Raw genomic sequence first — 20,946 nt, 5'->3', positions numbered from 1 at the left:
TGCACTTTGTTGGCAGATATCTGAAATCATCTTGATATTGTTGTCAAATATGTGAGAGCACTTTTGCCCATTTGCCAAAAAGAAATTGTTTTAACATTTCATTCTGCCATTGGTGTTCTTAATGGATAGGCAGACTGAATGAAAGGCATGTGTTTTTCTCTTTTGAAAGCATTAGGTTTTCAGCAGAGTGTTACTGGAAGACGTGAAGAACCAGCCACAGAAAACTTAACCATGGCCAGCTTACATGTGTCACGCAGTAGTGAACTTGTAACCAAAACTCCCCACTCTTCTTTGAACAATCCTACTGTTTACAGATCTTCCCGTCCTCCGTCTAACCAGAAAACTTCAGAATTACCTCTCTACAAGAAACCCAGTCGCTTTGGCCTGGGGAAGAGGTTCAAGTGTGACTACTGTAGCCAGCTCTTTTCTAGAAGGGTGCAGCTGAGAAACCACTTGTGCACTCACAATGTGGAAAAGCCCCACATGTGCAAAACGTGTGGCCGTGGCTTCTTCACCAAGTCCAACTTAAACGGACACATGCAGATTCATGCCAGAAGCCGGTCTCATGTCTGCAGCAAAAGCTTTCAGCGTGGACCACACCGGCGAGCTCATCTGTGCAGTCACGCTGGGGAGAAGTCGTACACTTGTGATCACTGCAGCATGTGCTTTGAAGACAGCTTCATGCTGGAAAAACACAGAGTCACCATGTCTGGTAAGATTTTATCATCGTCATTTAATTCTTATAGCACCTGTAATCTCCTCAGGATCTAATCACATTTTAGAATTATATAGCTTCTGCCATGTGCCTCCTTAATCTCTGATACTTGGTTATGTGTACGTGAGGATATGTAAAATATGCATGCACACATTTCTGTGTTGTAGCTTGGGCTGGCCCAAATTGCTGAGTGGTATCATTGCCTGCTTTTATATAGGAAGTACAAGCAGTGGCGGCCCTACCATTAGGCCACCTGAGGCAGGGGCCTCAGGTGGCACTCCTCAGGGAGCAGCATCTCCCCCCTTCCTTCTTCAGTCCCCTTCCCCGAGCCTTCCTTTGTTTATTAAAAGTCGGTGGCAGTGGCAGCGATTCTCATTGGTTGCCCTGCTGCTGGCACCGGCTTGTCTCTGTGGCTTGCTTCTGACATAACTTCCTGTTTCCTCGGAGGCAGGTCGTAGTAGAGAGAGCCCATGGGAATCGCTGCCGCCACCACCTTTTGGGGGAAAAAAAGGTAAGCTTGGGGAAGGGGGTTGAAGAAGGAAGGGGGGGGGGGTGCCATTTCAGCCCTCGCCTCAGGCAGCAGATTGCCTTGGGCCGCCCCTGAGTACAAGTTTTATGTACTTTGGGCTGCATGGGGGTTGAGGATTCTGTAGAAGGGGCCCCAGCTAGCACTTATTTCTGACACCCATTGACCAGATTTTGGGTGCATCACTTATACCAAATTCCAGAGGAGCTGTGCTCTGTGACCTTGGCAAGAACGATCCCTGTGATAAGTTGTCTGAGTGGAGAAGGGGAAAAAAAATGGTGTAAAAGCTCTGGGAGAAGCCAGTTGCCATAGCAGAAAATGTAGGTCCTTCAGTTAAGATCTCCAAATGCCCGGCTTTATCTCTTCTGGGGTACATCAGGTTCAGGTTTTCTGCTTTCAGCCTAAAAGTATGGGGAGCCAACAAAGCCTCGGCAAAAAGTCTGTGCAGAACTTCTTATCCCAGGAATGACTGAATTGGTCTGCGTTGTAGCTCCCATGTTCTGCAAATAAATTAGTCTTATGTAGGAGCTTATTCAGGAGGAGCCCACTCCTATTAGGACTACGTGTCAATGAAAACTCCTACGTCAAAGCTTTAGAGCTGATTCCTTAGAGGAGAGGCAATTAAATCTTAATTACTTCTGTTGGGAAGGTTAGATATCAGTTAGATGTTGCAAACACTGACTTGGATGCTCTAGCAGGCTGCTGGTAGCAGATTAATGTCTATTCAGCCTTTTATTCTCTGGATCTTGGGCAGGTGATCACAATGGGAAAAGAGACCTGCCAAGGTTAGCCATATCCTTCTACTATTAAAATATATTGAATGGACCATTCTAAGCTGGTTTACTCTTTGCCAGCATGTAATCAATAAGACTATGGACTTTTCCCTCCAAGAACTTGTCTAAACCTTTTTTAAACCCAGATACACTAACTATCTCTCTTCCAGTTCCCATTTGTAGTATTTCTGAATAAAGATGCCATGTCACATGTACTCTGTTAAAGGAGCAGACTGCTGTTCCCAAGAAGATAGGGTGTAGAGCAGGGGTTCTCAAACCAGTCCTCAGGACATACCTAGCCAATTAGGTTTTCATGATATCCACAATGAATATGCATGAGCTACAATGGAGACACTGCATGCAAATCTGTATCATGTATATTTATTGTGGATATCATGAAAACCTGATTGGCTAGGTGTGTCCCGAGGATTGGGTTGAGAACCCTGGTGTAGAGGAAAGAGTTCTGCTGATTCTCACCGAGGCTGTGCTTCCTTGTGAAATGGTGTCACATTTACCTAGTTTCTACAACGCACTGCTCAGCAGAAGACTTCGACCACCTTATCCTGCTGTTTGTGGTCTTACACCTTGAACAACTTAATTGAGTGGTTAAAAATAAAACATACATCAAGTGGTTGCCAGTTGTCAAAGGGCCACACTCACTCAGCACACAGCTACTCTTGTGCTTTCCAGGAGCATTTTTATAAGGAGCAAAATAGTTTGTTTATTGAAGAGTAGACAGTACCGTTGCTACCAGTTACAAACTGAGACATAGGGACATGGTGATTGATTTTTACTAAAGTCACTGGGATGGAGGAGGGCAGAGACTGGAACTCCAGAGAACAGAAGAGTGTTGAGCCAGACTCTTATGATGAAGTTTTGCCCCGGTGGGGTCTATACACTCTGTACAGTTTACTGTATCTTTAAGGATTTGTTAACTTATTCCTGTATTTACAAGAGAGCCGTCATCTTCACACTTGCTTCTGTTCCCTGTAGAGTGTGGGAAGTTAAAGCTTTCAGAAACAGAATTCCAGCACACGAGCGGTTCACCAGATGCGTGGAAACCACTGCCAAGAAAAGAAGAGCGAAATCTTCCTGGTAAATCGTAGCTTTTACTGTTGTCTCAAGAGCCTTTTCACCCTTCTGAGCAATATGAGTTGTGAGTAAAATTTGGCTGTTAACTCCACTTAACAGCCAATTATTGAATAAGTTACATGTGCTGACCTTAATGTAGAACTTGCACGTGCAAATTTGCATGCTAGTTGGAAATGTAGCACCAAGTTCACAGAATTAAGGTGTAAATGATAATACTGCTGCAACTCAGAGAAATCCTGATTCTGAATAACAGTAACAACAGGTTTCATTGAAGACCTTATCAGGCAGCTACCAGAGTTCTCAACACAGAAGGACTTGCCTTCGTAACCGAACCATGCAGCCACTTAAGAGGGTCTATCCCCAGCACAGTTCAGGTCCACCTGCACCTGCCACTTGTGCTGTACACTAGCACCCTCCTCTCACCGACTGGGTCACAACCACCTCTGGGCGAGACTCCCGCTCTCAAATTATCCCCAGTGATTTCTAGGTTACTGGAACCATATTCCCAGTAGTCCCACAGTTCTTAGAGAGCACTCACAGACCCAACACAACAAACCACCAGGATTCTTTATCTGTCCGGACAGGCAGAACCAACAAACTGAACAAGTTTATTGTCACAGGAACAATGAACAAAAACAAATGTGCAATCAGCAAACAATAACAGGTAACTGACGGGGATGATCAGAAGCAAACGCCGACACTAGAGGCTGTTAGCGCCATACTACTGCCGGCGTTTGCTCACGCCCCATGATCAGAGCCCTCGAGCGCGTGAAACAACGCGCTCAAGGGCTCTGAACGCAACTAGCATGCAAATGCATTCTAAACAGGGCTTAACATATTTATCCCCAATGATCAGCGGCAAGCGCGCCAAAGATTGGGTCACTGCCCGTGACAAGCCCTACGCCAGCTCCGAGCTGGCATTAGGGTTTGCAGATTATTGGGGAGGAATGGTGTATAGCCCTGCCCAGCGCATTCCAGGATACACTGGGCAGGGCTGGGCGCAGCCATTTTGAGGTGTCACAGGAAGAGGAGGGAGGCAGGCTACCCTTCCTCCTCCAACACACAAGGTAGGGGGGTAGGGGGGACTGGACCACCAGGGAACCCTTGCTGGGGGAGACCCTTATATGGTATATAGCCCCGCCCAGCGCATCCCAGGATACACTGGGCAGGGCTGGGCGCCACCATTTTGTGGTGTCGCAGGAAGAGGAGGGAGTCGGGCTACCCTCTCTCCTCCAACACACAAGGTAGGGGGGTAGGGGGGACTGGACCACCAGGGACCCCTTGCTGGGAGACTAGGGGGGGCTGGAGACCCACCGGATCTCCAGCCGTCCCTGAACCTGGGGGGGGAGGGGGAACTGCAGCCCCCATTGCTCGGGGCAGCCCTTGTGTTTGACAGTTTTGGGCTTTTGACAGCCCATACCTGTCAAACGTGCGGGAGGATTGTGCTGAGCGCATGCTCAGGCACAATTCTCCCGCACTTCTACCCCATGATCAGAGATAATTGCGTGCTTAAATTTGCATGCAATTATCTCTGATCATCTGTGCAGTAAAGCTCCACGCTGTTCCAGCGCTATTTTAGAGCACTGTTTGGAACAGCGCAGGGCTTTTGATCATCTGCTTGTGAATTATGAATCGATTATAACACTAGCTAAACATCTATATACTGTCTAAACAATACCTGGGAAGGTCAGGACATATAATTCACTGAGCCTCAGCAAAGAGATCCAACGAGATTTTAAAGTATACTTCTGCCTGCTTTCTGCTTGTGTTAAAGGAAAAGAACATTCAGTTCCTTGTAACAGTTTTACAGCAAAGAAACACCACCTGCTGCCCAAATAGGAGAAATACACTTCAGGACATAATTAAAACAGGAAAATATCTAATACATTTTACAGGCTTAAAACACACTTTCTTCATACCTCCCCCTTTGAGAGAGACCCCGGACTGCGGCCTCCAAATATGAATGGGCCTCGATAGTCCAGTGTCAGGATAGTTCTAGCTCTTCCTTTATGGAGAGTCCATCAGCTTTACCATGTTCACTGCCTTTCCAGTGCTTATAACAGAAGCTTGTACAACACTCAATACATGCTAACAGTTTTAATCTGTATACTTCATTTTGTGAATAGTAAGGAGTATCTTCTGATGGAAGTGTTTACCACACTCAGCACATGTGAATGGTTTTACTCCTGTGTGGATTCTCTGGTGCTTTGTTAGCTGTGATTTATGAATAAAGCTTTTTCTACATTCAGTGCATATAAACAGTTCTTCCCTAAATGGGTTCTGTACTGCTTTGGCAATAACTTACGGCAACTGAAAATGTTCTTACACTCCGTACTTGAAACTGGTCTCTCTCCTCGGTGAAATTTTGTATTTCTTATGGAGCTTTCTTCCTGGTTGAAGCTATTGTCATAACCAGGACAAGAAGATATTCTATTATCAGTGTTTTTCTGATATTCTGTAATGTTTGCTTTATTGATACAGTTTTTCCCATATTCTATACTTGTACATGTTCCAGTTTCTTTATCATTTTTCAGGGGCTGCATTATCTCTTTCTTCATACTGAAGTCTTTCTCATACTTAGAGCATGTAAAATGTATCTCTTTTATACATGTTTTCTGTTGTTCTAGTTCTACCTTTTGACTGAAGGTTTTTCCACAGTCTGTACGTTTAGATGGTCTCTCCTCGGTGTCAGATCCCTCTGGTAATGTCTCTGCTAGGAGGTCAGGTATGGGCTCACTATCCTGACACTCTTCTGGTAAGCTAGCTGGCACCATAACTGTTTGATTTGCATAGGCCTTTAACATATTTACATGAAAAGTATGCTGCTTTCTGTCTTGAGAGTCCATAGATATATCATAGTTTGTATCATTCTGACCTTGTAAGGTCTGACCCAATTATCTTGAAGTTTTCATTCTGACAAACTGGGACTAAAACAAGTGCCTGCTGGCCCTCATAAACTCTCTATTTCGGGCCTTATGATCATATCAGGTCTTTTGCTTAGTCTGGGCTGCCTTCAAGTTATCTCTGACATAGCCCACAAGTTTTTTTAATCTCTGTCGCATTTAACTACATATTCAATTACAGGGGTGTCAGAGGTATCAACTTTCCCCTCCCAATGTTCTCTTGTTTGTTCAAGGGGCCCTCTGGCCATAAAGCAACTCAAATGGGGAGAACCCTGTAGACTCCTGGGGTACTTCTCTGTATGCAAACAGTAGGTAGGGCAAGTATTTATCCCAGTCATGGACTCCCGTTTCCACAAAAGTCTTTTTAATGTTCCATTAAATCTCTCCACCAACCCATTAGTTTCAGGGTGATATGGTGTGGTACGTACAGATTTTACTCCACAGTGTGCCCACAGATTCTGGATCAACTCAGTCATAAACTGTGTCCCTTGGTCTGAGAGTATTTTTCGTGATTATCCTACCCAGGAAAATATTTTTAGCAGGGCAGTGGCAATATTCTCTGATTCTATGGACAATAAGGCTACCACTTCAGGATATCTGGTAGCAAAGTCTACCACTTTCAATATATATCTTTTCCCACTCCGGCTAGGGACAGCTAGAGGCCCCACTATATCCACTGCTATTCTCTCAAATGGCTCACTGATAATGGGTAAATGTTTCAGGGGGGCTCTGGAGTGATCTTGGGTCTTACCCACTCTTTGGCACGCATCACAGATTCTACAATAATCAGCTATAGCTCAAGATACTTCTGGCCAATAGAAGTTCTGGGTCAATCTAGTGCATGTGCATGTCACCCCCTGATGTCCTGCTAGTGGAATGTCATGTGCAATCTGTAGAAGTTGTTCTCTGTATGTCCAGGGCCTATTAGGATCAGCAAGATCAGTCTCTCTGTACAACAAGCCCTGTTTCCATAGCATACAATCTTTACCAGTCTCATTGGTTGGCTGACCAGCCCTCTGCCTCAGGGCTTCCAGGTCAGGATCAGAGCGCTGTGCTTCCTGAAAAGCATATCTCTTGTCTTATATCGGTATCCATGTCTGAAAGGGTCTCTGCTGGTGACTCTGACAAATCAGGGTCATCAGTCGGATCATTGGGTGTGTCAGTTAACTCAGGCTGTTCCATACTCATTGGCCTGGTCACCTCTGGAACTGGTGCTGCTGGAAGCAGTGGAGCACCTCCTCCTATCGCTTGGTCAGCTGGTCCCACCTGGACTGGCTCAGGATCTGGAACCACTCAGTGGATGGTGATCCTCACGTCACACACTGAGCCTGAGAATCCCACCACACTGCCACTAAAAAAGAAGGACAAGGTCTGTCATGAAACGCCTAGCCACCCACCTAGGGTTACCCAGTGGCCACTTAGAGGGTCTAACCTGCACCCTCCCCCCACCGACTGGGTCACAACCGTCTCTGGGCGAGTCTCCCACTCTCAAATTATCCCCAATGATTTCTAGATTATAGGAGCCACACTCCCAGTGGTTCCACAGTTCCCAGAAAGCACTCACAGACCCAACCAACAATCCACTAGGATTATTTTATCAGTCCAGACAGGTAGAGTCAACAAATTAAACAGGTTTATTGTCGCACAGGAACAATGAACACAAAAAAATTTTCAATCAGCAAACAATAACAGGTAACTGAATTATGGATCAATTATAACACTAACTAAATATCTATATACTGTCTAAACAATACCTAGGAAGGTCAGGACATATAATTCACTGAGCCTCAGCAAAGAGATCTGTCTCTCTTTCCTCCCGGCATAAGACTGAATCAACAGCTGCAACTGATGGGTAATTTTTCAAACTCCAGACCAATCAGAGCCTAGTCAACAAAATTTGAAAATATACTGCTCCTTTTTTCCTGCTTGTGTTAAAGGAAAAGAACATTCATTTTTCTGTAACAGCTTTACAGCAAAGAAACACCACCTGCTGGCCAAATAGGAGAAATATACTTCAGGACATAATTAAAACAGGAACATATCTAATACATTTTACAGGCTTAAAACACACTGTTTCTTCACAGTATCTTAACTACCCTTAGTTGCTATTCTATAAGTTACACACTCAATTTCCAGAGTCTGCAACTTCAAAGGGATGTGGACCTGAGAAGAGCAGGGGCGTGTCAGGCAGTTACACGTGTGGGTTCTAGAATACTATCATGTATCTAACTACCCATAGACTCTATTCTGTAAGTTACGCACTCAAATTCCAGAGTCTGCAAATTCAAGGGCGTGTGGACCTGGGAGGGGGTATAGGTGGGTCAGGGGCATGTCAGGCAGCTACATGCGTGGGTTCTAGAGTACTATTACACATCCAACTACCCTTAGTTGCTATTCTGTAAGTTATGCACTCAAATTCTAGAGTCTGCAACTTCAAGGCAGTGTTGTCTTGGAGGGGCAGGGGTGTGTCAGGCAGCTACACGCATGGGTTCTAGAATACTATTATGCATCTAACTACCCTTAGTCGCTATTCTATAAGTTACCCACACAAATTCTAGAGTCTGCAACTTCAAGGGAGTGTGGACTTGGTCGGGGCAGACAGTTACAAGCATGGGTTCTAGAATACTATTATATATCTACCCTTAATCGCTATTCTGTAAGTTACGCACTCAAATTCTAGAGTCTGCAACTTCAAGCGGGTGTGAATGTGGGAGGGCAGGGGCAGGGGCATGTCAGGCAGTTACACGCATGAGTTCTAGAATACTATCATGCATCTAACTACCCTTAGTTGCTATTCTATAAGTTACGCAGTCAAGTTCTAGAGTCTGCAACTTCAAGGGAGTGTGGGCTTGGGAGGGGCAGGGGCTTGTCAGGCAGTTACATGCGTGGGTTCTAGAATACTATCACACATCTAACTACCCTTGGTCGTTATTCTGTAATTTACTCAAATTCCAGAATCTGCAGTTTCAAGGGAGCTTGTCAGGCAGTTCCTCACGTAGGTTCTAGAATATTATCATGCATATAAACTGCCCTTAGTCGCTATTTTTTAAGTTACGCACTCAAGGGGTTGTGGACCTGGGCAGGTCAGGCAGTTATGCGCATGGGTTCTAGAATACTATCATGCATCTAACTGCCTACAGTTAGGGACTAAGCACATAAATGTGGACTTAGGCTAGTAATTTATAACAGTAGTTGCACTCACAAGAGCTTTTCTAGAATTTGCGCTTAGCACACATCATCTCAGTGCGTACATTTTGGCAACCTTTTGAGAATTTACCCCTTAATGCCTGCAGTGATGTACTTTGGGAAATGGAAAAGCCGTAGGATGTGTGACTAATAATAAACTAGTACAGAGTTAAAATAAATAGTTGAATTGGGATTGGAGGGTTTATCCGACAATGGACTGATTGCTGTGAGTCTGTCTAACTTCTGACACTTCTTTTTATTTGTTTCCCAGATGCCAAAAGCGCTGTTCTCCAGGATGTCACACACAACTCTCAGTTTGGAACAAATGAGCATGAGCGAGCCGTAGAGTGGGAAGCGTTCACCAGCAATCCTCATCCTCATAAAAGCAAACTCTCTTCTGGCTGTCCCAAGTTCACCAGTGTGACTAAAATAGTTGCACAGAACGAACTCCGAAAAAACCCTAGGAGGAGTGTAATCCATAGAGCTGTGTCTGATGTTTCCAGAACACATTCGTGTGAACTTTGCGGAAAGACATTCTCTCGTAAACACTTTTTGACTCAGCACCTGCGGACTCACACAGGAGAGAAGCCTTATGCTTGTCTTATCTGTGGGAAGTCTTTCTCTGCAAAGTCAAACCTCACTGAGCATGTGAAGATTCACACAGGGGAGCGGCCCTTCACTTGCAGCCTCTGCAGCAAGAGTTTCCACCGCAGCACGCACCTGAGGGCCCACCTTCGCTGTCACAGTGGAGAGCGGCCGTACCAGTGCCAGGGGTGCAGCAGGACTTTTACCCGTCGTTCCGCACTGAAGAAGCACAGAATGTCCCTCTCTGGTAACTAGGATTCTACGTTTCCTCTTTACAAACGTGTGGTGTGCTGTTTTTCCAGTCTACTAGTTATAAAGTAGTGCGGTTGTCCTGTTAGTCCACTTCAAAGTTAATGGAAACAAAAAAATGAAAAGAAAAGAAGATGATACCTTTTTATTGGACTAAATATAAGTTTTTGTCTAGTTTTTGAAGGCCAGAACCACCTTCTTTTGAGGAAGGAAGTTCCGGCTTTTGAGATGTAACCAAAAACTGTATTTTAGTTAGTTCAGTGAAAAAGATATCATCTTTGTTTTTCTTTTGTTTCTGTTTATTATCTGTGACAATGGGGCTCATTTTCAAAGCACGTAGCCTTACAAAGTTCCATAGTAACCTATGGAACTTTGGAAGGCTAAGTGCTTTGAAAATACGTATGCTTGTAACCTACCACCTTTTTAAAGTAGAATTGGAAATGCAAGTTGATAGATACAGTGGGTAAAACTAGGAGCGGCTTGAGTCTTTCTAGCTGGAATGGGATTGGTTGAGGAACCCTACTTGCAGGACACATCATGCAATGGGATAAATTATCTGCAGTGAAACCAATTCTTCTCAGGTGCAAGCTAGGAGCCATTCCTTAACTGAATGACAGTAATACAGACCTCTTTAGCGTTTTTGTAATGTGTGTTCAGAGCTTTAGTAGGTCTGGGCAGTTGTTAAGTATGTTTTAGATTGCACAGGTATGAAGGCATGCTGTGGGGGGTGAGGGAGGGTTTGCCACATATGTCGCGGTATAAATGGTTGGGAGAGGGGCTATAAAAACCAAAGCCCTTCCTTACTGTATGTATTGCTGTGATATGGCTTGCCTCGCTTTGAGTTAATTTGTCATGTTTTCTTCATTGTTATTGTTATTCTTTGTAAAATCAATAAACAGTTTAAGCATTAGATTGCACAGGTATAATCTTTTGCATGTTCTAAGGATTAGCACGTTTCGTAGATTAGTTTATTGTCAGGTTTAATTAATCCTGGTAAAAACAGAGGGCCATCAGGATGGGTCCTGGTAGATAGAGGCATGGTGACAGACAGGCAGACTGTATTTTAAGCTTTTAGCGTATTTTGAGAGGCCATGTGCTATTTTGAGTAGCTGCACAAGCAGAAAAATTATAAACTATCAATTTTGGCAGTTCTGATACATCAGGTTCTCATCAGGGACTCTAGTCAGAATGGGTTTCCTTGTCTGGAAATATACAGTAGCAATAAGATGTGGGAGCTTTATGATTAAAACTGAAACAGGAATGCCTTGGCGTCTCAGCTGAAATGCTGTGCAGAGGCCATTCCAGTCGCAAGGGACAGCACCTGGTGGCGAGGTATAGACCTCATAATGCAGAGCTCCCAAATGAGCCTTACTGTGTGGTTTCTGGTTCAGGACTCTGGGTATTGCAGATCGTGTTTGGAGAGAAGGGATATAAAATAGGGAATTTCTCTGGTGCTTATAAATAAAGCTCATTGCATCAGAATCCCAGCCCTGATTCTAACTAAGGCAGAAGCTCACAGAAATAGGGGAAATGGTTGTAGAAAGAAAAAAAACCCTAACTATTGAGAACTAAAAGAGGTTAGCACATAAAAACACTGTCCTCAGATGCCACAAATTGGAAAGTACATTTTCTCAGGGTGGAACTGGTACAGAAAAGGACTATGCTGCAGTTTTCTATTATTTCAGAGTAATGATTGAGAAAAAGAAGGGTCAATGAAGATTATTGTAGCCCAGTCCTTTTGAGAAGGAGAAAGCTTTGAAAGGCTACAAGACTCTGATGATCCAAAAAATAGAGAGAGAATGCTCTCAAATGCCGCTATCAGTAGACTCATTACTACTACTACTACTATTTAGCATTTCTATAGCGCTGCAAGGCGTACGCAGCGCTGCACAAACATAGAAGAAAGACAGTCCCTGCTCAAAGAGCTTACAATCTAATAGATGGCATGTACGTGCGATTGTGTGTATATGCCAAAATTCCACCTGAGTGCTGATCTGTAGGTGCCCATGGGAGAAGTTTGGTGAAGTATGGGTGCAACTCACAAGCGTAAAGAATACTGTGAATTATGCGCCTGTCTCTGGCATATGCCAACTCCATAGCTAGCCTAAACACTTGTTCTTAAATTATAGGCTCCTTCCAGGCACCTAGTTACAGAATGATTCCCCTGATGCCCTAAATTTAGAAAGAAAAAGAAAGGGTAGAAATCTGTAACAAGGCAAATAAATTAACAAGCACAATAACCAAACAATGGCAAAAGTAAGGAAAATCATTTTCCCAGGGTGGGTTCCTAAAAACTGTTTGAATGGTACCTCCGTTTTCCAAATGTTTCTCCACTCCTTATAAAGGGGAGCAGTAATTCATTTTCTGTTGGTGTTCATTATATTATTTTTTTGCAAACTGAGGAGACCGTGTACTCAAGTGAACCAGCACCAATCGTTTCAACGTTAATGACCTGAAAATAAAGCAGACAATAAAAGTGCATGCGTATACTTTGGAAAATCTTAACTATATGTCCCCAAGGTACAGCTTTGTTCTTTAATGCAAAGCAGTTTCTGTGCATTGTGTTTTCATTTTTGCCAGTTCATAATGAGTTGCTATGCTTCTCATTTCCTGATTGGAATAGTTTTCACATAAAATCATCAGGAATTAAAGATAGCATAGACATGAATGAAAAAGAAAGCCGGGGACGTAACAAGATGGCGCAGGTACGCTGAAGCTGGCGAGTCTGATCAAGCGTTAGTTTACAGTTTTTCCTCCTAGCTATTCCACACACCAAGAGAAAGGGGAATGTTAGGGAAAAGCCCTCCACCACCTTAACCTCTTCCCCGAAGTAACTCACAATCAACAGCTTCACCCTTCGGCGGCCACCAAACTCGACTGGAGTTGAACTTCTGCTGGATGTCGGGGTAGGGAACCCGACACCCCAGGAAGACGAAGTAACACTCTCTCCTCCAGCGCCTGACAGTCCACCATGCCCTGCCTTACAACGGGAAGGAAAAGCGGATACCCAGGATTCGGTAGATGCGGAACTGGGAGCCTGCAGAGGAGGTCTCCCCCCGGAGCTAAGGGCAGGAGGGACAGGAGGTAAGGTGGAACTCCCGAAACCTCCCACGGCGGTTACTCTCGAGGTCCTCTGGCAGACCATGGAAGGTTTAAAAGAAATTGTTATCAAGTCCACACAACAAACAACTAATCTAGTCACAACCGTGTCCCTATATTGGCTTTCTTCCAGAGTAGACTTGTAAGTCTGTCCCCCATATGCTTTAAGATGAGAACCACTGACCATTTTAGTAAGTGTCTTTAGATCAACTCTCTAAATCAATTGATAACTTGAAGGAAGAATTCAATGATCAGGTACAGACTTCTCAAAAGGATATCTGAAAAATGAAAGATAATATGGCGTTGATAGTTAAGGACAATTTAAATATCAGACAAAAGATTGAACAGATAGAAAACCATAATAGGAGGTTGAATATGAGAATATTAAATTTTCCTAGGCCAATTGGTGTCCTTCCTCTGGAATTGTTTAAAAAGTATTTGGCTGAAAATTTGAAAATGTTACCCCAGAATTTTCCCCTGTAAACAAGATGTATTACTTGCCTAAAAAACACCAGGAAGGGACCCAAGTGGTATTGGATCGTGAGAATCCTGATGAACTGAAAGACATTTCCTTAATTCTGGAAGATTCTCTATCTGAAGTAACTGATAGGCCACATTACTGGTTTCCAATGTGTTTGAGCAAGACTTTAACACAGTAATGAAACTTTAACAATATGCATCAAAAATTCTGTGGTCAGAAATTTTGGATATTTCCGGATGTCACCAAAGTTACTCAAGATAGGAGAAAGAAATTTCTGGATTTAAGAGAGGAGACACGGTCTTTGGGAGCAACATTCCTATTAGCCTATCCATGTAAATGTGTAGTCAAATATCTTGGACTGAAATATGTTTTTTTCATGCCAGAACAATTAAAATCTTTTATTGACCTGAAAAGAGTAACTAAGACATAACATCAGAAGGCCTAAGTTTGAATATAGTTTGGTGGAGTTGCAGCCTTTTTTTTTTGTTTATATTTTCCACTTTGATGTAGATATCTCTGATGTTTACCTTAAGTCCCCCCCCCCCCCCAACTGATTTGTGGTCTAAGGAAGGGACAAAGAATTTAATAATTTTCTTCAAATTAATATTGGTATATTATATGGCATTTCTTTGCCGCCTGTATTACATGTAACAAGATTTGTGCTTGTGTGAATTATATAAATGAATAAATAAAATATATATAAAAAAAGATAGCATAGATTTAAACAGGCTTGCATGTGCTGTTGACATTATAATGTTTGATGCAGTTTTTGTACATTTGCTCTTCGGTGAGTCCACAAAGGGAGACACCCAAGTGCCATTTGTTAAAAGGTTGTGTGTGTGTTTGGTGTTGATCTCTGGGGGTGCTCTGGACATTCATAGAACATCCACCAGGTATTCTATTCAAAGCTGTGTTGGCTTTCTTGCAGTTGTCGGACAGGCAGGCGCTTCAGAATGTTGTTTGCCATTGCAAAGAAAGGAAAGGCAAGTGCTTTAGTCTGAGAAACACCTTTGAATTTCATTAAAGATGCAGTCAGATTTTAGTTAGTGGTTGTTGACTTAAGTCACATGCAGTGGAAGGGCAATTAAAGATCCAAAATTTCTGCTCTGGCTGCTAAATGTTTCATTCTTAATACATTGAGGCTTCCAATAGGTTATGATATTTGTACGTGCAGTAGTTCCCTGAAAGGATCCACAAATGTAAAAAAGGTAGTGGAAAACATAATCAAACAGATACAAGTGCCCCCCCCCCCCCCCCCCTACACACACACACTTTGCTTTGTTGGAAAGGCTGACACTGGCAGTATTATGACGTTGCAGGTGTTCTGAATTAAGGAGCTGAGGGTTGTAGGCAATAGATTATAAATGGAATTGCTCATGATTATGCCATGTTCTTGTTGCCAGGGAATTGTGAGGACCCAGTTTAATCCTCTTAATTTTTTCAGCTTGCTGTAAAACAGCATCCATGCGGCAGACACCTGAGGGCATCGCAAATGCACAGGATGGTGCTTACAAAGGTAGTGCATGTTCAGTTTTTAACCATGCATGACTTCCCAGAGAATTAGTGCTGTGACAGGATATAATGTACATATTTTCTCTTTATTTACCAGTAATGTTACCAGATAAGACAGATTCAGTGTCATTTGGATTAAGAAATTGTTTATTCAGTTTTCTGAGTCAGTTTCTCAAATCCTTGCTTCTCCCTCCCTCTCAGAACTGCTTTCTATATTAGTTATTTCAATAGCTGTCATCTAAAACTAGACCACACAAAAATCATGAATTTTGTTGATCACTTGTCGCCAAATTCAGAAAATGCGGAAATCGTAACAAGTCTCTTGTCTGTAACAGCACCAAAAAGCAAAACCAACACTGAGTATAATAAAAATAATTTATTAAACTAAGCATATTTAAAACCCACGATTATCTAGCAACGTAAATTACATAAACTCTTAAATCTTAAAAATTATGTATTTTTTTTCAATACAGTGTTCCACCAACAGTTTTGCTTTTTCTTTCCTGTTAATACAGCTTGTATGCTCTGAAATTCTTGTTTTAAGGTTTCTTTCAGTTTTCCCAACCTATAAAGAGTTGCATGGGTATAATATAGTATTAAAAAAAACATTATTCATGTTACAAGGAGAATGATCGTTCAACATCGGGGCTGCCCAACTGTTAGGCAGGATTAAGCAATTACCTAGGGTGGCAGCTTTGGGGGTAGGGGGGCAGTAAACATTAGCTGCAGTCAGACCAAAACAATAGATCTGACAGCCGCACAAACTCAGAGCCATTAAGCTGCTTATTTATAGGACGTTGTGTGATGATCCTGCTTATTGAGTTTAATTATCAAAATCTTGGGGGGAGGGGCCTGAAATTATAAAGCTGAAGGTTTGCCTAGGGTGCCCACCACCTTGCACCAGCTGTGTTCAGCGTATGTTCTTTCCTAGTACTTGGGTGAATAAAATATCTAGGGCCCTGTTTACTAAGTCGTGCTGTAGGCGCACTAGCGTTTCTAGTGCACGCTAATGCTAGAGACACTCATATATTCTTATGGGTGTCTCTAGTGTTAGCATGCAATTTTTAGCATGTGCTAAAAACACTAGTGCACCTTAGTAAACCGGGCCCTTAGCCTGCAAAGGGATTGCGCATATTCCCCTGGATTCTATATAGCGCTACTTAAGTTGCATGTGCAAATCTGGATTTGCGCACGCAGTTGAATTATTTAACAAGCCAGTCAGCACCAATAATTGCCAATTAACAAGCAATTATTGACAATTGACATTAATTAGAATTTATGTGCACAACTGTCTAAGCATATTGTGTAATGTGATGCGTGTAAATTCTGAGTCACATAGTTTAGGGAGCGTGGAATGGGCATTTAAAAAATTTATGCGCATTGTTATAGAATACACCCATTCCGCACTTAATTTAGGCATCGGCATTTACATCAGGTTTTACTTGGCGTAACTGCCCATGACTAAATTTAGTCACACAGATGGACGTTTGGTGTATTCTATAAACCATGTGGAAATTTAGGTGTATACTATAAAGTAAGCCTAAATTTAGGCATACTTTATAGAGTAACACCTAGGTGTATATTTTTTTCAGCGCCAGTTTTTTTAAGGTGTGATATATAGAATCTACCCCATTGTGCATTCTCCACACATCAACCCCTGGATTCTATATATGGCGACTAAAGTTGCTGCGCAAATCAGCGCACATAGTCGATTTGCATGCGCAACTTAATTGTTTAACAAGCTAATTAGTGCCAGTAATTGGCCACTAACAAAAAAATTATTGGTACTACTTGGCACTAATTAGAATTTACGCATGCAATTGTCTAAGTGTTTTGTGTAAAGTGGTGCATGTAAATTCTAATGTGCGGATCACAAAAGGGTGCGGGGCATAGGCATTCCTGAAAATTATACACACTCTTACATAATAGGCCCAATCTGCGCCTAAATAAGACGTGGGTATTTACACCAGGTTTTAGTTGGCATAAATGACTGTGCCTAAATTTTAGTTGCGGGGACGGCTGCAACGCGTATTCTATAAACCACGCCTATCTTTAGGCAAGATAAGTACGGGGTTTTTTTCTGTGCCAGTTTTTTAGAATCTGACCCCAAATGGCCAGTGCTGACAAAACCAATTCGTCTCTTTCCCCTTCATGTGAGCAACAGTAAATGTTTTTTCGGAATGCACTGAAGATTGGATTATATAGCAGTTTCTTTAAACACTCTAACCACTCCCCCCCCTGTTTACTAAGCCTGTGCTGAAATGCTGACACAACCCATTCAAAGTGAATGGGCTTGTGTCGGTATTGCGGTATTGCCGTGCCACAGCCTCTAGAGCGGCTTAGTAAACAAAGGGTAAATGTGTAAACCTTAAAGGATGAACGATCCTTTCACTCTAATCTCCCTTAACATTACTCTTTAAAGGAGACCATTTGATTCTCTAGTCTTACATAAGTACTGCCATACTGGGAAAGACCAAAGGTCCATCAAGCCCAGCATCCTGTTTCCAACAGTGACCAATCCACCTGGCAAGGTCCCAAAAAAGTACAAAACATTTTATACTGCTTATCCCAGAAATAGTGGATTTTCCCCAAGTCCATTTAATAACGGTCTATGGACTTTTCCTTTAGGAAGCCACCCAAACCTTTTTTTAAACTCTTCTAAGCTAACCGCCTTTACCACATTCTCTATCAATGAATTCAAGAGTTGAATTACATGTTGAGTGAAGAAAAATTTTCTCCGATTCGTTTTAAATTTACTACATTGTAGCTTCATCGCATGCCCCCTAATCCTAGTATTTTTGGAAAGCGTGAACCGACGCTTCACATCTACCCATTCAACTCCACTCATTATTTTATAGACCTGTATCATATCTCCCCTCAGCCACCTTTTCTCCAAGCTGAAGAGCCCTAGCCGCTTTAGCCTTTCCTCATAGGGAAGTTGTCCCATCCCCTTTATCATTTTCGTCGCCCTTCTCTGCACCTTTTCTAATTCCACTATGTCTTTTTTGAGATATGGCGACCAGAATTGAACACACTATTCGAGGTGCGGTCGCACCATGGAGCGATAAAAAGGCAATATAACATCCTCATTTTTGTTTTACATTCCTTTCCTAATAATACCTAACATTCTATTTGCTTTCTTAACCGCAGCAGCACACTGAGCAGAAGGTTTCAATCTATCATCAACGACGACTCCTAGATCCCTTTCTTGGTCCGTGACTCCTAACATGGAACCTTGCATGACGTGGCTATAATTCGGGTTCCTCTTTCCCACATGCATCACTTTGCACTTGCTCACATTAAACGTCATCTGCCATTTAGACGCCCAGTCTCTTAAGGTCCTTTTGTAATTTTTCACAATCCTCCCGTGATTTAACCACTTTGAATAACTTAATATAACCCTTGCATATGCAGCCTTTTGGGTATCCCCTCTCTCAAAATATTTTATCCTATCTCAAGACTGTTTATTGAAATCCTCCAAAGTAGAGCATAACAGCCTTTAATTGTAGAAATTGACTACGTTTTCTTTCAATTATCTATTGTGAAAGCTATCAGGGGTTTTTCAGTATATTGATGTAATAAAGCCAGTGGGACTTTTTGAAATCAAAATATCTAAATAAGGGTATAGTATTAATATTGTGGTTGAATTGATGACTCAAATATTCATGGATTTCTGGTCATGTGGCCCACTATGAAAATTCATATGAGTCACTCTAGAAACATCTTGGATGCCCCATTCCAGTTCTTCCAGTCTCATCCAACGCTGTTAAATACTACTTTGCTTAAGAAACACATCTCTTTCTGTAAGTAAATGCAATGTTTCCTGCATTCTTTACAGATTTTGGCAGCTCTGCAGACAATGGCATTCTTGAAGTTGAAGCATGCAGGGCAGATCCTCCTTCCCAGCCATCAAATTTCCAGCAACAATTCCATTTAATTTCTCAGAATGGGAACTATATTAACGGTGCAGATCTAAAGATGACATAAGATTCAGTTCTGTATTTTTCAATGAGAGGAAGAAAGTATTTTGTTGAGCAATAAGTAAATGTTAGTATGATGGAAGAGACTTAATGTGTGGCTTGGTGAAAGTGCAGTGGAAACTTCTTTTGAATATTTTAATATTTCTGGATAAACACTGGAAACATACAGCAAGAACTGCTGGTCTCTTAAAATGATCGGTAATAAGAAGACATGTTTTGTGACTCGGAATATGTAAGATCTTGTCTTCTACAACCGAACAGTACTCAAGGTCCTGAAAATGTGCCAAAGCCCACTAAAGCCAGTTTACAAAGGCAAAATGCACCGGCTGCTGCTGAAGTCACAGTTAAAGCTTTCACGCAATAGAGAAAGGGAGTAATGTGGAACCCAGTGTCTGAGCAACATCTTTAAAACTCAGGGATTGGAATCATAATATTACCAGTCAAGGCTGCTGGGCAGTAAATTTGATGTGGCTTTTTTATGCTTTGTGTAAAACTGCAATACAGAGAACATAAAAAGTATCGAGATGTAAAGCCATAGTTTGGCTATTTCTTTTCTTTTTCATCAGTTATTTGTAATTATTTGTACAGGTTTTATGTTGAACTTTCTGGAAGCTGTTTATCCATTGAGCATCCTGTATAAACTAAACCCCAGGAAAATCAGGAGCCCTTTTACAAAGGCGCCCTGAAAAATGGCCTGCGGTAGTGTAGACATGTGTTTTGAGCATGTGCAGAATCATTTTTCAGCGCACCTGAAAAAAATGCCTTTTAAAAACTTTTTGCCGAAAATGGACATGTGGCAAAATGAAAATTGCCGCGCATCCATTTTGGGTCTGAGACCTTACGGCCAGCCATTGACCTAGCAGTAAGGTCTTGCGCAGTAACTGGGCGGTAATGGTCCATGCACATAAAATGCCAATTACCGCCCATGCACCAGAAAATAAAAATATTTTCCGTTGCGCATAGTGGACACATGTCAAAAATGAAATTACCACAAGGGCCATGTGGTAGCTGGGTGGTAACTCAAAATTGATGCACGTTGGGCGTGCATAGGCGCCTATGCGGCTTAGTAAAATGGCCCCTCAGTCAGTTACCATTAAAACATGGGACTTAATTTACCTTTTTGTGCAAATACAAAAACTGAATTGCTTTTCATTTAGTTTTTAAACTGTAATGGGGAAAAAGTATTTAAAATATATATAATAAAACTCACCCTCAACGTTCTGAAGACACTGACGTCACTTCCTTCATGAAGGGTTCGTGGTGGTGAAGCCACCAAAATCACCAAGTCTCTGGGCCCCGCCCTCGCGTCAAACGTGATGACGTCGAGGGTGGAGCAATGGCGTCACATATTGAGGGCGGAGCAATGGCGTCAGTGGCTTCAGAACGAAGAAGGTGATGAAGGTGCGTTGACGAGGTGCACAGCAATGGCGTCAGTGGCTTCACAACGACGAAGGGGTAGGGAGGGGGGGTTGAGGAGGAAAACCTTGCTAGCACCCGTTTCATTTGCTCCAGAAACGGGCCTTTTTTACTAGTAGTTCAATAATTGTGGAACCTATGATTTTTTTATCCTCTCCAATTGTTAGTAAATCCTGCCACAAGATTTTAAGATTCTTTCGTTTAATCAAGTGGTGAGAATGTGACATGTTCTATAACCATTAACTGGCCATGCTACTGTAAATTTATAGAAGTGAAAAACTAATCCAAAGCATTATTTTAAAACACTTAATTGCATAAAAACTGTAAAGGGGTTTCCTGAAGTGTTTTCCCTTGACTATTCACTGACAATCTTTGGTGTGTGTATTTTGTACCCATTACAATCAGAACCCCAGCCCCTAAGGATTTCTA

The 20,946-nt window shown here is 42.3% G+C and overlaps 1 protein-coding gene across 1 annotated transcript in view; it reads left to right on the top strand.

The window, feature by feature from the left end:
* LOC115468762 (zinc finger protein 90-like) overlaps positions 1-19,812 on the top strand; it is a 46,223-nt gene extending 26,411 nt beyond the window's left edge. Inside the window, exons 7-11 of the mRNA XM_030200730.1 lie at positions 170-712; positions 3,008-3,109; positions 9,467-10,027; positions 15,054-15,125; positions 18,960-19,812. Of these exons, the coding sequence (XP_030056590.1) occupies positions 170-712; positions 3,008-3,109; positions 9,467-10,027; positions 15,054-15,125; positions 18,960-19,108 (1,427 nt within the window). The 3' untranslated portion in view covers positions 19,109-19,812. The remainder of the gene's footprint in view (positions 1-169; positions 713-3,007; positions 3,110-9,466; positions 10,028-15,053; positions 15,126-18,959) is intronic.
* Positions 19,813-20,946: the final 1,134 nt, after the last annotated feature.

The sequence above is a fragment of the Microcaecilia unicolor genome, chromosome 4 (assembly GCF_901765095.1).
Source record: "Microcaecilia unicolor chromosome 4, aMicUni1.1, whole genome shotgun sequence".
Taxonomy (NCBI): Eukaryota; Metazoa; Chordata; class Amphibia; order Gymnophiona; family Siphonopidae; genus Microcaecilia; species Microcaecilia unicolor.
This window is presented reverse-complemented; position numbering and strand designations above follow the sequence as displayed.